Source organism: Aulostomus chinensis, chromosome 7 (assembly GCF_037954235.1).
Source record: "Aulostomus chinensis isolate RoL2024-O1b breed Wild chromosome 7, RoL_Achi_v1.0, whole genome shotgun sequence".
Classification (NCBI taxonomy): Eukaryota; Metazoa; Chordata; class Actinopteri; order Syngnathiformes; family Aulostomidae; genus Aulostomus; species Aulostomus chinensis.
In genome coordinates, this window is record NC_141326.1 from 17,668,404 (window position 1) to 17,684,426 (window position 16,023).

The 16,023-nt window shown below is 42.8% G+C and overlaps 2 protein-coding genes across 4 annotated transcripts; one reads left to right on the forward strand and one right to left on the reverse strand.

The window, feature by feature from the left end:
* The first annotated feature begins 77 nt into the window (after window positions 1-77).
* calub (calumenin b) lies at window positions 78-6,212 on the forward strand. Of its 3 annotated transcripts, none has more exons than XM_086208875.1 (7): window positions 78-210; window positions 2,205-2,459; window positions 2,595-2,788; window positions 2,890-3,056; window positions 3,698-3,758; window positions 3,923-4,122; window positions 5,036-6,212. In XM_086208875.1, exons 2-7 carry the CDS (start codon window positions 2,239-2,241, stop codon window positions 5,138-5,140), a joined length of 948 nt encoding a protein of 315 aa, XP_086065001.1. In that variant the 5' UTR covers window positions 78-210; window positions 2,205-2,238; the 3' UTR covers window positions 5,141-6,212. The 3 variants fall into 3 exon arrangements, with proteins under 3 accessions (XP_086065001.1, XP_086065002.1, XP_086065000.1); XM_086208876.1 differs by lacking the exon at window positions 78-210 and adding an exon at window positions 222-341; XM_086208874.1 differs by lacking the exon at window positions 78-210 and adding an exon at window positions 1,785-1,881.
* Window positions 6,213-6,838: 626 nt separating this feature from the next.
* LOC147258820 (uncharacterized) lies at window positions 6,839-14,934 on the reverse strand. The gene is made up of 16 exons (XM_086207787.1): window positions 14,747-14,934; window positions 14,148-14,262; window positions 13,846-14,060; window positions 12,899-12,955; window positions 12,727-12,819; window positions 12,569-12,655; window positions 12,373-12,483; window positions 12,093-12,263; window positions 11,892-11,982; window positions 11,677-11,783; window positions 11,400-11,600; window positions 11,152-11,283; window positions 10,744-10,822; window positions 10,272-10,462; window positions 10,166-10,186; window positions 6,839-9,591 (listed from the first exon to the last, which is right to left on the reverse strand). Exons 2-16 carry the CDS (start codon window positions 14,224-14,226, stop codon window positions 8,623-8,625), a joined length of 2,604 nt encoding a protein of 867 aa, XP_086063913.1. The 5' UTR covers window positions 14,227-14,262; window positions 14,747-14,934; the 3' UTR covers window positions 6,839-8,622.
* Window positions 14,935-16,023: the final 1,089 nt, after the last annotated feature.

Below are 16,023 nucleotides of genomic sequence, written 5' to 3' on the forward strand. Positions count from 1 at the left end.
ATGAATGAGCGTGATGTTGTTGACTTTGAGGACGTGGCGGTTCTCGGCCAATCCAATCACCGATGCTCTCTGGAAGCGGACCAATGAACGCGCGACATCGCACTCGCATTCTCGGAGCCCCATTGGTCCGTCAGCGTTTTAGCACCGGAAGTGTAAGGGTGTGTTTCCGGGAAGAGACTGAAGCAGCGACGACTTTCCCTGAAGACACCGGTGAGTACTGTTGAACAATTGTGACTGTAAATGTAAAACTAAACTGGCACAGTGCGCTCACTAGTTGGTGTGAAGGAAAAGACAACGGTTGGAGTCACTCTGGTTGTTCGATATCTTCGTCTGTTAGCAAGGTTAGCTCGCGGCAGATAAGTGGAATAACGGTCTCCAACTATTGCGATGGCCTCACAATACAGGGACTAAAGCACGATTAAATAAGACTTTATTATTCTTAGAGTGGTGTCTTAACGACAGGACAGTCATGAGACCTTTTTTATATAGAGAAACCAACTGTTACTTCAATGACAATATCGCATGACAAACAAGAGTGGTGGTTGACACGTTATTTCTGAAAATGCACACAGAGGAGGTCTTAGGGAAAAAGCTTAAATATATTAAGCTGTATTTCGCTCTCCATTTTGTTTTGCTTCTTGACAAAAGTTTGTTGTGTGGTATTTTTTGTAAATATTTATATGTTGTGTGGTGGTTGGTTTTTTACAGCTACTTTTCGTGGGGTTTTTTCATACAAAATGATATTTGATATTTTTAAATCACCGTGTAACCTCGAGCTAATATTTAAAACTCCTCCCAGTATGACTCAACATGATTTAAAAGGAGCACGTTTTTATGTTTATATACTCAACACCTGTCTAAAATCTTCAAAAAGATAAAAACATCTCGGTAATGAACGAACAGTAAATGGGAATTTTATAACAATTGCAATGTGACAAAGTTTAATGCGTAAAAAGCAGTAGTTGCTATATTTGTGAAAGGCAAACCGTGGGTTGGAAAATAAAAAAAGAAATAATGTGGTGCTGCAGGGACATCCAAGCTGACAAACGGTTTTCTACAGACTTAAAACATCTTTGTGTTGTATAGATGCCTGTAAAAGTAAGTAACATCTTTACTGTTAAAATGAGAGTCATGACAAAAAAATGGATGAGACATTAAATTAGTTTAGTTGCAGGTTTCTAGAATGCACTGTAATGATTTTGAGACCAACTTCAAAACAGATGCATGTATGCTGCCTGATTGAAAGACACAAAACTGGAGTGAGATACTTGGATAGAAGGTCATGTTGCTCTGTTTGAGCTTAATTCCAAAAGTCTGCTGTTTACTGTGAGAACCAAAGATAGATGTTTTCACGTTTACCTGAGCCCTGGAAGTAGTGCTGACACATTGCTCAGAGTAGAACCTTAATAGTGTACAAATTAACAATTTTCATTTTATACTTGTCACATCTGAAGAAGTATCAAAACCACACAGTGAAATTCAACAAACATTTATTTGCTACAGGCGGGTGAGAAATGCATAATAAAGGGTTAACGAAGTCCATCCATCCATCGTCATCTTCTGCTTATTCCTACACATTAAGGGTCGCGGGGGGGCCGGAGCCTATCCCAGCGTCAACGGGCGAGAGGCAGGGTTCACCCTGGACAGGTTGCCAGTCCATCGCAGGGCCAACAGAGAGAGACGAACAACCATTCACACTCACATTCATACCTACGGTCAATTTAGAGTATCAATCAGCCTCGTCCCCAATTGCATGTTTTTGGACAGTGGGAGGAAGCTGGAGTACCAGAGAGAACCCACGCAGACACGGGGAGAACATGGAGACGCTACACAGAAAGATCCCATGCCCGAGCCGGGACTCGAACCCGGAACCTTCTTTCTGTGAGGCCACAGTGCTAACCACTGCACCACCGTGCAGCCGGGTTAACGAAGTGTACTTTATAAATTGAGAATCAGACAACTCAGAAGTGTTGAAATCAGACACTTTATTGACAGTCTGAATAATTTGGAAAAGTTTTGAGAATGTCAACGATGATAAAGTGCCGCTTAAGACGTTGCATCATCTAGACCAGAGTAGCTTTGCAATCCATTCCCATTGTTGAAATATGTGCTGCCTCTTTGAGCTCTTACTTCTGCATTTGCTATTGTGAAAGCACACTCTGGTATGTACGCAACACAGATAATTGTTATGTGGTGTTTTACAGGTCCAGGTGGTGTGTGTGTGTGCGCATCATCAGGATGGAGCTGCGGCCATTTATCATGTGCTTTGCTCTCTGCGTGGTTTATGCCACCAGCAAACCCACGGAGAAGAAGGATCGGGTTCACCACGATGAGCCCCTCAGTAACCGAGAGCACGATGACTCTGAGAACTTTGACTATGACCATGAAGCTTTTCTGGGACATGAGGAGGCAAAGACCTTCGACCAGCTCACTCCAGAGGAGAGCAAGGAGAGGCTCGGGTGAGAACAGCAGCATGATGCCTCCTTTTATCATCACTCTGAATCTTAAGTATATCATCATTGCAGTGAGGATGATGTAGATTGACCTCACGGAGCAGAAAAGTTTCTAGAAACATTTGCTTGTTCTGTCTGCAGCATGCTGGTTGAACGTATAGATGAGGACAAAGATGGCTATGTGACTGTTGAGGAGATGAAGCGGTGGATCAAACACTCTCAGAAGAGATGGATCTACGATGATGTGGATCGCCAGTGGAAGAGTCACGACCTCAACGGTGATGGGGTGGTATCATGGGAGGAGTATAAGAACGCCACATACGGATACATTCTTGGTGAGGATCTTTATTTTTATATGTTTGATATGTCACTGTAGTATCAGCTAAATAATGCTCAGATGCAGACACACAGTTTACATATGACCTCTGACCACTAGATGACCCCGACCCCGATGATGGCTTCAGCTACAGGCAGATGATGAATCGGGATGAGAGGAGATTTAAAATGGCCGACCAAGACAACGACTTGAAGGCCAACAAAGAGGAGTTCACAGCCTTCCTTCACCCCGAGGAGTACGACCACATGAAAGATATCGTCGTGCTGGTGAGTGACACGCCTTTTTTCACCCAAGGAGCTAAAGGATTTGTAACGTCTGGTATTTTTATGGTTTTGTTCCCACTGTTCTTTGGCTTTTTGGAGTGAACCTTAATTACAGCAGAGCTCAGAATGCGCGCTTAAATCCAAGCTCCGGTCAGGTACACTCAGGGGGAAGGAATGTGACAGCTGCTTTTGTTACATAGTAAACACAATTAATAAAGCAGGATGTGTTTAAAGAAGTGCTGATAACCTGAGCTCTGGAAAGAAATAGTATTTTACAGTAGGGCTGGGAGCACAACTGAATGCTGCACATCTAAATGTAAGAAAAAACTTCTATTAGTGCCACTTTTCCATGGAGGTAAGACTGAACTACTCACCTGCTTAACAGCTTTAAGATGCCAGCTTTGGTCCCTCTGTGGACACACTGATGCCTTTTCAAGATGATAACACAAGTCAGACCCTAGACCTTAAAGTTTTTGGGGGGTTTTTGTTTTTTGGGGGGGGAGGTTACAAGTTAAAGTTATAGGTTTTGATTTTTTATTTATTTTTTTATTTATTTTTTTTGGTGAAGGAAAAGAGCCTAAACTCACACAGAATACAGCATCCGTTACATTCCCGCTCACTGCCCTGCACTTGTCTCTCTGTAGGAAACTATGGAAGACATTGACAAGAATGGAGATGGTTTAATTGACCTGGATGAGTACATTGGTGAGTTCTCCCATCCTGTCGTCATTAAAGCATCATCATTTGTTCTGCAGACATAGATGAAGCCCAAAGGAACCCTAATGAAATGAGCTTGTGTGGTAACCTGTTAGGCCAAATGTGTGTGGCACCTTCCTTGACTCGGCCTGATCTTGTCTTCCTGTGCTCAGGCGACATGTACAATCAAGAGGGTGACGCTATTGAACCTGAGTGGGTGAAGACGGAGAGGGAACAATTTACTGAATTCCGAGACAAAAACAAAGATGGGAAGATGGACAAGGAGGAGACCAGAGACTGGATCTTACCTACGGACTACGACCATGCTGAGGCCGAGGCCAAGCACCTGGTCTACGAGTCAGATGCAGACAAAGTATGTGTGTTTTGTTTACAGCAGGGTTTTTAGTCTAAGCGCCTTAGGTACTCTGAAAGGCACTATATAGATATGTTATTGTTGTTATTATTATTAGGATTTTTAGTCTAACATTTCTCCATGTTTTTGATGGTAACTTATATTTGATTAAGGACAATAGTCCTGCTGGTGTTCCTCCCTCAAGCACCAAACACTTCCTCATAAATATACTGTATAATCATAAGATGCTGCATCCGGATCAGATCAGTGATAAGCATGAAGCCAGTAGAAGAAGAAGTCTTATTGCTTCATGGCAGACACGGTTCTGCTCCTCTCGCTCTCATTCTTGTTGTCAGAATCACTCCTTTGCCTACCACTTTGTATCAGCAGAGGCCGCCGCTGCTCAGCTGCTTTCAGGACACTGTCTCAGAACGCAAATCTCTCATGTCTATTCATACTTTTCATGTCTCATTTACTAAATAACTTATCTAAGAGGAACTTGTTTCAACTGGAGGGCCGAACAAGGAAAAAGTGTGTTCATAATTGCAATTAGAGCAAAGCTACATTACCGAACATCAGTATTAACAGTGTTATTAAACATGTCCACAGACTGGCAAACACTTCTTCGCGTGTCTAATTACTGACATCATGCCACCCTACCAGATCACGTAACAAAGCTGATATCTATAAAATCATACAGTGCAGATTCAGACTCTTGAATGAAAGAAGCGGCTTCACAGTAACAGCTGCTCAGTAGCACCTGCAGTGAGAATCACTTGTCGCCAACCAATAGATCTGATTTTGGATTTTTTTTTTTTTTTAAACTTTGGGCTGTTTTTTACGACAGTAATTCTGAACACATTAACTCTACACAGTGATATAAATAACTATAGCTATTATACTATAACTATTTTTATTATTACTCTTCTGTCAGGATGGCCAGCTGACGAAGGCAGAAATCGTGGACAAGTATGACCTGTTCGTGGGCAGCCAGGCGACCGACTTCGGGGAAGCTCTCACTCGACATGACGAGTTCTAACATCCGTCTGGTGCTCACACCGTGTACCACCTTAGTCCTCTAACAGTGGGCCGAGTGTCTCCAGTGCCACGGACAGTAATTTATTTGATTTCTTGAATGTGTCCCACTGTACACACACTTCCTTTCCAAGTAATGTGTACATGCTTGCCCAGTGTGTCCTCGTGCTGTTGTGCATCAGATTGGGATTCATCATCAGCATTTGCTCTCTGCTTCCTCCCACTATCTTTGCCTCATCCGGGTCAGGTGAAGGACAACACTTGTCTTTTGAGCGTGACAGCCATGTTCCGCTACGAAATTATTCCCGCAGTGTAAAGAACGGCTTCTCCTTCCATTTCTTTTAGCAATGCACTGGACTGTGAAGAGAGACATTGATTTCTCAGCATCAGGATTTGTCGTACTCAATTATGTAAATTGAAACCGGAAAGAAGTTGCTGATTGATTTTTTTTTTGTTTTGTTTTGTTTTGGTGTCTTCATTGATCATAATGTGGTATTGCTGGGGTCAAAGTTCATTTCCACGGCCGGTGAAGACTATATGGACAAATGCACTCCAGCATCGTCAGTGGGACCCCGCTGTGTTTGCTGGATACAATTCAGGACGGATGGATGCTAAGTCCTTAATGCTGTCTCTCCTTCTTCTTTCTCATCACCTCAGTTTTGTGCATATGTGCGAGAGAGAGAATGCGCGTGTGTGTGTGTGTACAGTTGTGTGTTCATGACCACGGACCTGCCTATTTGTATTTTATGTCTTGAGTTTTGTTTGATTCAGCTGAACTACTAACAAGCAGTGTGAAAAGAATCCCCATCAATCACCTTCCTCCCCTGTATCTTGGGAGCCCTCTAGACACGTGTGTCATGCTTGTATTATCACAACCACCATTTATAACCACTGTTGATAATTTTTTTATGGTATATATTATAATGTACATGATAATGCTTTTTTACTGGCTCACTGCAGCAACAAGCCTTTGACTAGAGACTTTACTGTACATAATTTGTTGGTCTGCAAACCGAGCACTCTAACAATTGAGTCCAGTTTTTGTGATTGAGAAGAAAAATGTCTCAATAAAACAACAAAAAAATGGAGTTTTTATTCTGCTGTGTTCTTTTGAAGTCACATGGTTGTTGTCAGATGAGCTAGTCATCGTTTCACATTACAACAGTGTCAGAAAGGCTTGTCTTAAAAGGTCTCCATGTTTACACTGAATACTTCTGTTCCCTTAATTGTTTCTATCTAGATAATCAAATGGACCTACAGTATTTAAATAAAAGAACTGGGGAGAAAAATCTTATGGGGGGAAGAAAAGTTTGTGGCTAGGATGTAACTTCTCCCAGACGCTACTCAGTTTAGGAACAATGTATCTTCTTGTGGCATCAAAGTAAAACATGGAAACAAGTTGTATTTTGTGGTCACAAGTGGATTAAATAGTGGAAACAAGTTACATCACAGGTGTCAAACTGATCCAGTAAAGGGCCGTGTGGCTGCAGGTTTTCATTCTAACCGAGGAAAAGCAACACCTGAATCTACTTAAATCAATCAAGCTGTGTCCACACAGCTCACTGGTTGGATCAGGTGATGCTTTTGCTTGGTTGGATTGAAAACCTGCAGCCACACCGGCCCTTTGCTGGATCAGTTTGACACCCCTGAGTTACATGGTCAGAAATTAATTCATTTGAGTGAATATGTCCAGTGGGCAAAAAGGGATTTCAGTCAAATAGATGTAGCTTGTGGCCACAAATGAATTAAATTGTGGGAATAAATTACATTTTTTTGGCCACAAAATAATTTAATATAATTACATAAAATTGACGTGGAACATGAATATAGTTGGTGTTGGAGACATTCCAGCTTTGTCCTCTTTAGGAGATGATGAATTCCCTGCTGCCTGTCATGTTTCGGACCCTTTTGTTATTTTTGCTTGTTTACACGACAAGGTTCATTGTGTCACTGTCCCTGTCTGGTAAAAAAAAACAAAAATCAGCACATTTTACAACTAATTAGCAAAAGATCATTTTGTTGGGTATTGGGAGGGTCTGGGAATATCCAGACAGGGAGAGAGATAACAAACTTTTATTTGCCCCCCTATTTGTGCAGTAATGAATACATTTCTTTAAAAAAAACAACACTCACACACACAAAATCAGTCTAAACGGTTTTACCAACAAAAAAAAACTATCAGCAGAAGTAGGTTAATCTACGGGAGCTTAAAAGCTGATGCCTGACAGCTAATCTAGACGGCTGCACTGTAATTAGCTGACACACGGCTAACTTAGCAAGAACACTAAGTCACATGCTGAACACAGAGAAGTAGCGAAGGCACCTTCCTGATATATTGCTTCTCTTTTTTTCTACCCCCAGCTTGTTTTGCATTTGTGAGTGACACGTCCTCAAATATCTCCATCTCTTTTTTTTATTGTACAATCACTGATGGCTGTATTGCAATATAGTACACGAGACTGACTGATAACTCATTACCTCATCAGAACTACCGATGCACATGGAGGGCTACGGAGATAGCAATAGCCTGTTAGCAAACTCGTAGCCTTTTAACTTGTTTTTGCGAGGGTACTTTCCACAGTCTATCCAAAATCCAAAAAGTAAAAGTTAAAAATTTCAAAATACTCAAGATTTATTGCAGACTTAATGTAAATGGAGAGAATGGGCTTTACGAACACAGTTTTGGGGTGTATTATACAGACAAACGAACAATAAAACACTGACATGAAGTGAAAGCTAATCGGTCACCCCGTTGCAACATGCAAGAAGTGGTAACAAGTCGAGGAGCTTAGTGACACAGCATTTGACTCCTCACATTTTTCTCTTGGTCAAATTTTCTGTCGTTCTGTAGATTTTTCTTCAGGAATGTTTCCCCTCTTTGACTGCCATACAGACGCCAATGATGCTGTCAGTGAAAACGATGCATGGTGCTATGCGTGGAGCTTGTGCCCATGTATGGAAATCCATAAGAGGCTGACATCATATTGCGCTGGAAACTGAGCATTTAAAGCAGGCAACCATCTTTGTTTAATATAACCATTCAACATTGTAATGTTGTTTTACATCAAAAGTCAAAGAAAAACACAATAGGTTCCCTTTAAGGGATAACGCTAGAACTTTCAGGACACAAAACACTTTTGACCCTTAAAAAATACAGTTTAATTATCCGTAAACAATCAAAGACAGTATATTCTGAGTTATGACAGGCTATTCCAGGAGGTGATATATAACTTTGAAAACATCCGTCATAATTTATGCATTGTTTTTAACTGGTTTAAGGTCAGTGTTGTCTAAGCTAATTATGAGGTTTAAAATGTGTGTTGTTACATTTTCATGTGTGAACATTTCTTCTTCATGTGGCCATTTTCACGCGCATCCCTGGTGTCAGAAGCCACTTTCCCATGTATTGTTTTGCTCCCCGGCATGCTCACTCTCTGTGTCAGCCGTCTCTTAACCTCTGCTGTCCCCTTTGATCTTACAGTGATATCACTTACTGAACGTGATAAAAACGGGATTACAACGAGCCATCACTCTCAGAAGCTCCTCTTCATCTGGCTCCAACTCATCATCACTGTTCTTGTCTGCATCTTCATCTCCAAGAAATCCATCATCCTCATCCCCCTCCCTGCAGCCACCCTGGGAGTTTGTTGAAGGCCGACTGTCCTGAGATGGAGTATCAGCTTTTGCTGCCTCCTCTGAGTGTTCTGATGGGTCTGGTTGGTCCAGTGACGTGCAGGGCTGGTCTTCATCTGTGCTGGACTGGTGTTCTGGTGTTACTGGAGGTGTTTCAACAGGAGACGTATCTATATGGACCAGCGTGGCTTTTAAAGGTACATGCTCTGGGGTGGGAGGGGGTGTGCTCGTCTGTCTTGGGAGAGGTGAGGACAGTAAAGGTGAGTATGTGCGAGGTTTGCTGAAAGGTTTGTCTATTTCTGCAGAAGCGATGCGGGTGTGACTACATGGTAGACTAGCTGGAGAAGACTGAGAGGAGTAGCTGGCCACAGGGTCAGCAGGGTCTTCACTGGTGTTTGTAAGTGAATCTGGACAGGTCAAAGGTGGAGTGGCAGTGCCAGCATGTGTAGCAGGGCTGGGGCTGGTGCAGGGTGGAGTCCCACTTGGATCCAGATCTGGTGGAGGGGTGGGGGAGCATTGCATTTCTTTCGGGGGATCTTGAGTAGGACTTTTAGTAGTTGGACGAAAGGTGGAGAAGCTCTTGGTTGGTGTAGAAACGTTGTTATTGATGATCACGGGGCTGCAAATGGTTTCAGGGAGGCTGAAGCTGGTGTCAGGAGCAGCAGTCGCTTTGGGTGGAACACATCCTGGGTGAGGAGGGAGGTCTTGGTGGGTGTAGATGCAAGCTTTGTCCGTGAAGCTGAAGGAAGGGTTGCAGGTTCCAAATTCTTCACTGCTGAGGGACGCGTCCTCCATTTGTGGTACAGCACTGCGGTGACTCACCTAAGGAACGACAGCAGTCATCAGTTGTGGAAAACTAAATCACTACAGTGTCACAGTGACGATGGGAGTAACTTTCCATATTTACGAGTTAGCTCACATTCTTAAGCATAAACTGTTTATTTGAATTTAATCAAACTTTAGACTTTTCACCCATCGATGTTTTTGTCTCATGGTCAACAAATACCATCACAAGACCAATTTATCAATTTTTCTCATTTGTGTGCAATATCTCAAGAATGCCTTGAGGGAATTCCGGAACAAACATCCACTGGGACTCATGCATTAACTGAAAAGACCTTGGTACAGTTTGCAGAAGCATTCAATGCTACATTTGTAGTTTAAAAAAGATTCATAACACTTCCTACAACTGCTAACAGTGAGGCTTGTGGAGGAGGAAATGGAATATTTGATGATTTTAGAAAGCATATATGAAGGCCTGGTCTTTTAATGGAGTTTAATGATGGATGGAAAAATATTGATATACAGATAAAATCCTGTATCCCGTGGGATACACAGTTGTAGCATGCATTACTTATATGACTAGTCAAGAAAAAAAAAATAATCGAAAACTCACCAGTTGGAACCATCGAAGGCTCTGTGGAAGTATTTAGAGGATAATTCAGAAATGTACATATGAACAAATGCTACCAAACATGAAACTAGATTATAATGGTTCTCACCACATTGGGGTGTTTGCCCTGAGCCACACAGCCTCTCTCCAGCGGGTCTCTGTGTCCTTTATGTTTCTTCTTGAGCCACGCCACCAAACACAGGATGCACCCAAGTACAGTCAGGAACACCATGCTGACAAAGAAGGCTTTGCCCATAGTGCAGCCTATCACACGGTCATCTCCCAGTGGGCTGTGAGGTACTGAAGAGCACGCATGCACACACGCGCATGCACACACGAGCGTGCACACACACACACACACACACACACACACACACACACACACACACACACAAACACAAACACACACACACACTAGTTTGTTCCAGTCATTAGGATCATTAATAATCAGTTGTTGTTGGTGTTTTTTTGTGTGAGTGTGTGTGTGTGTGTGTGTGTGTGTGTGTGTGTGTGTGTGTGTGTGTGTGTGTGTGTGTGTGTGTGTGTGTGGGTGGGGGGGGGGGGGGTCAGTGGGTACTTACTCAGTTGTCCTTCAGATAACACCTCCACCACAATGTTCGCAAATGTGGTGTCACCTGACTCCTGATCTACAGCCATGACCTGCAAAGCATTAAGACTGTTATCTTCTGTCTTTCTGATGATCTTATAATGAATGACAAGCAGCCTGTTCTAATTTTGACCAGTGTAACTGTCCACATTCCAGATAAATGTATCCTCAGTTCTCCAGGTTCAGTTAGATAACATGAAAAGAAATGTCAGGTTTTGTTCATGTTTGTTGGCTTTGTTGTACTCCATTCTTCTTTTGTCATGCAGACCAAAAATATATTAAAAAACAAAATAAATCCCCCCAAATTTTTACAATTTAAGTCTTGAACAAGGTTGCTAAATGTGTCATGCAAAGGTTGAGATTCTTGAACAAATTCTTTCACCTCGAGTACGTGTTTCTGTTTCGGCTTGAGCTGGTCGGTCCTGGCGATGAGAAGCCCCTCCTGTGTGACCTGATAGATGCCCGAGTGGTTAGACGTAGTACTTAAACTGTAGTGGATCCTGGGATTAAACCCCTGCAAATTTATGGAGATTAAAAGAGGGTGGTGAATAACAGTAAATGAAACAAACGCATTGAGCAGTTTGGATGGATGGATGGATCGATAGTTTGCATGCGTGTAGCATTGCGTACATGTGTGAAGTCCTCATCTTGGACATTTAACATGAGTGCTTTGCTGCCATAAGTGTTGACCAAAGAGGCAGGACTCTTTGCTGCAGTTACAAAGCCTTGATATTCAGTTTTATCAAAGTATGGAGGAAACCGGTTCATTGCCACGACGTGGACCAACACTGTTGCAACAGAGTACTTCCTGGGGTCGTCGTCTTGGTACGCCTGAGTGAACAAAACCAGCAGTACAGTGAGAGGCATGTTTCAAACGGTGATGATGTCACTCTTATGTTGATCTTACCATGACCTGAAGATGCAGCGTCGGAGTTGTGAGTCTGTCTCTCACAGCATGAGTGAGTCTCACTTCTCCTGTCTCTCTGTCCATCAGGAAATGACCATCATTGTCTCCTAGCACGCAGACAATTGACAATAAAACATTCTTTATATTGTCCTAAGTGTGTGTGTGTGTGTGTGTGTGTGTGTGTGTGTGTGTGTGTGTGTGTGTGTGTGTGGTACCTGAGAGGATGGCGTAGCTGATTGGAGAGTTAAGGCCTCTGTCTCCATCTATAGCATGAATGGGACCAGGAGAAAAGTCCAAAACAAAGTCCTGCAACAGGGTAAAACATCAAATCATACATGACTAGTTCCTAACTTGATTTAATAGGTCGATTGACTGCGTCTTCAGTGTACTTGTGGTGCAGGACGTTGGCGACTGACCTCTTCACCCTCTGTGATGTTGACTGTATACACGGGGCTGGTGCAGATTCGACTGGTGTCATCCTGGAAGAGGAGGGTGCAGGGCAGGAACTGTGGGTACTGGTCATCTCCATCCTCGACAGTGATAGTGAGGTTGATGCTGGTGTTGAAGCGCTCGACGGTGATCATTTCCTGAGACGATCCGAATATGGAGGCATTGATGATCGTTAACAGCAGCAGGGAATCAAACTATGACCATAGATTCAGTGGGATGTTATTTGAATGGATGTTTAAAGCTTACAGATGCATGAATGGTGACAGAAAGTAAAGTTTTGGTCTCGTAGTCCAGAGGTTTGGACAGAATCACCTCCCCACTGTTTGGCAGATCGAATTTGAAGTACTCTGCATCAGCCTGTAGAACACATGCACATATAAACAACAGCGCAATGTATGTTGTCTGTCTTTCTTCCATTTAAGAGTGTAACAGTAGACCTCACCGATGACTGGTCAACTGAGTAAATGATTTGGTCGTTATCTGCATCCGTCGCATGGACGGTGAACAGTAGTGAATTCACTGGAGTCAGCTGGAAAACAGACAAACACGTTACAGGCTACTGGAGGCTGACTTTCATCATGGGTGTGTGTGAGCGCTTACCTCACTGATGATATAAGACTGGACAGTGTTTTCTGCAAACACGGGCATATTGTCATTCTCATTGAGAATCTCCACCATGACCCTGAATACACTCTACAACAATAGCAGAGGAAGATATACTGGTTCAGTTTTAATGCACATTGGAAAATGACGTGAAAGGGACAGGAGGTACCTGAAGTATGTCCTCCTCATTGCATGACAACTCAGCCAGTAGGATAGGGCCCTGTGTCTGAGAGACAGGAAGACCTTCATTCAGTATTTGAAGTTCAGTAATTATCCAAGTCATGACAACTTCATAAATAATTTGCGTGTTTGGGTAACTGGCTAAACATTCATATCATGAACTTGAAGAAGGATTTAGAAATATTATTTGAAAAATGAAAAAAAGCGAGGCCCAATCATTTGATTTATCTGCCTACACTAGAAATGTTTTGGTTGTCATCCGCGTCTGCTTGCTATACTTTTTTGACGAATTCAAGCGTGAAAGTAGAAAAATATAAAATGCAGTTTCTCAGATTATAAAACAGTGAGATGCATATGCTGCAAAAAAAAAATCCAAAGTATATAAATAAACAAATCCAGCAGTGTTGTGATAAAACTTGTTTCTGAGGTCAGCAATGATTCAAGTTCCGTTACATGACTATAAATCTAAATATTAGTAAGCATCATTAGTGAGCTACAACATATGAGATCTCTATCTTGTTTCTGGTATTTAATTCATGACCCAGATTATAATTGAATCTATATTTTTCTAGAAGTTCAAAGTAGAAATATTCTGTCAAGAAGGAGAGGCGTTACAGAAGTGCAACATCCAACCCCTCCCTCCCTGTGTTTCCTGTCCCTCTTTACTGCATCTATAAAAAAAAAAAAGACAAAAACATTCTGTAACAGTGAGACAGGAAGAGAGGGACAGTTAATCTAGTTTATCCTGTAACAGCTGCCGCTATATAAGACAGCTGGCTGGGAAGAGGATGACAGTAATAGAGATTGTGTTCGGTCCAAGGAGGAGGTTGTAAAGTTCAGGCTCTGATGCTATTACAAGCATTCCTACAGACTCAAGAAAACCGGTCCTCAGCAGTTCTGAATTCAGAACAGACACAACCGTCGCATTCATCTCACCTCTCGGTCAAGGACCTTCTCCGCCGGCATGTTGAGCCTAATGTTTCTCCCATCCAGCAACAACCAATCAGCATCTTTCCCCTCTAGGCTCCAGTGAACCCCCTCCACTGTGGTGTCAATCATCAGTTTGGCAACAACTTCTCCAGAGAGGCTGTTCTCTCTGATTGATGCATTTACATCGTGACCTTCCAAACATCCACCCCAACCGGACATTCCTGCACCACAATATGAAATCACGCTCAAACACAAGCACAGAAGACAAGAACAGAACTTAAAGACGAGCATATGTGAAGTGTTTGTACCTGTGACTGCGTGCAGACATAGGAAGGCCATCAGTGAGCAGACTAGAGTCCTGGCCTGAGTCCATTTAGTGACGGCCATTCCTGGGCTTGGTCAGGTCTCAGGAACTAGTTATATCTGGGGGAGGAGAGAGACAGGAGGGTCACCTTCCTTCTGTACTGATGTTGGAAACCCACCTGTAAGGAATCATCATAATGTCGAAACCCAACTCCGCCTCTTCTCTCCCTTTATTTCTGCTCTCGTGCAGACTGGTGCTGTTCTTCCGACTGCTTGCTTGTTAATCTGTGATTTACTGACCTTTTGACCAACACTCACAGTTGAAATTTCCACAAGATTCAACGATGCCCGAATTTGCACTCGCTTGGGAAAAATCTTGCTATTTAGTTGCGTTGGCAGTGTTTAGAAATAATACAGATTAAGTTTAGAATGCAATTTAGCTTCAGGAATATTCGAATAACACCTGTGTGTGAGAATATACTCACACGGGAGTGTCTGAGTAAAAGTGAGTCATTGCCTGTGAGGTAGAAATACATGCACACACTCTCACATATACGCAAACAAATCATCACAACTATAAGCACACATCTTTTAGCAGACTGACCTGTGGTTGTCAAATCTTCTGCAGCTTTTGCGTCCATCTCCATGACCTCCTGACATCACTGCTTCACAAACATCCCGAAGTGCCACATAGAGACAAACAATAGAAACAATAGGCGCATTCACTGACCCCCCCACACACACACATTAAAAAGCAGACAGCAGCTTATGTGTGTATCTTGGGATAAACTTCAGCTCAGAGGCTAAAGCTTCAGGGCGGGGCTCACCTGGTCAGGGAGGAGGACTGAGCCTATTGGATTAAGAGAAGGCAAGAACCTCACGGTGAGGTCGGAGACTGAAGTCACAGGTGAATTGAAGAGATTTGTCTGCCACAAAGACACTTGACCCTCATAACTAGATTCTCGTGCAAAGCTCATCAGTCACAGTGGCAAAGTCAAGCTCCACCAAAGAGCATAATATTGTGAGTTCAGTGAAAACTCTTGGTAGCATTCAGTCTTCCTTTAATGTATCTTGAGTAGCTTAGTAAAGTGTTCACTCTGCAGCTCGCTGCTGTTGGATTTGTTCAATTAGTGATGTGTGACAGCTAATGGAGCCTGACAAGGGATTAGCTATCAAACATCCGCCGTTCACCTTCTGAAGATTAACCCACATCCCTCTACACACTTGTCCCAGCGTGTAGAGGCACACACATTGTGTCATCAAATATCTGTATGGTTCTGGTTGATGGAAGTGTGTCTGACTCAGTGTTTTGGTTGGTGCGGAGTGTTTTCCATTGTCAAGAGTGTTTGGAGAGTAAAGTGAGCCTCTGGGTTAATCTGGCGACTGCTCAGGTGCTGACAGAGACAAACACAGCAGGAGAGGGACATATTTGAGAGGGAAAGCCCATTTAAAGGCATCAGTTGAAATGAACTAATAATATTTTCTTCTATCATGTTATCGTCGCCACTGTTACATACATTAAAGCTACTGCAGTTATGATGCAAGTCCACTGGATGTCAGCAGAGATCTGGCATAAACTGAGGTAAATGACAGGTCTGCCAGTCTCTGTTTATTGTTAATGCTGTTGTTCGTTTCTCAAAAAATATCCCCTTTAGCCGATGCCATGGCAAGCTATTCTTCACGTGGTGGAACACACGCACACTAAACAACCACTTTTTTTTAAACATAGCACAGTTAGAAACCCTCGTGATGATTATGGAGCCTATCTCGGCTGATATTGGGCAAGAGGCGGGGTTCACCCTGGAAGAGTCACCAGTCTGTCACAGAGCCATCAGGAGTTCAGCATCTTGCTCAAGGATACTTCAATATGGCCACCGGGGA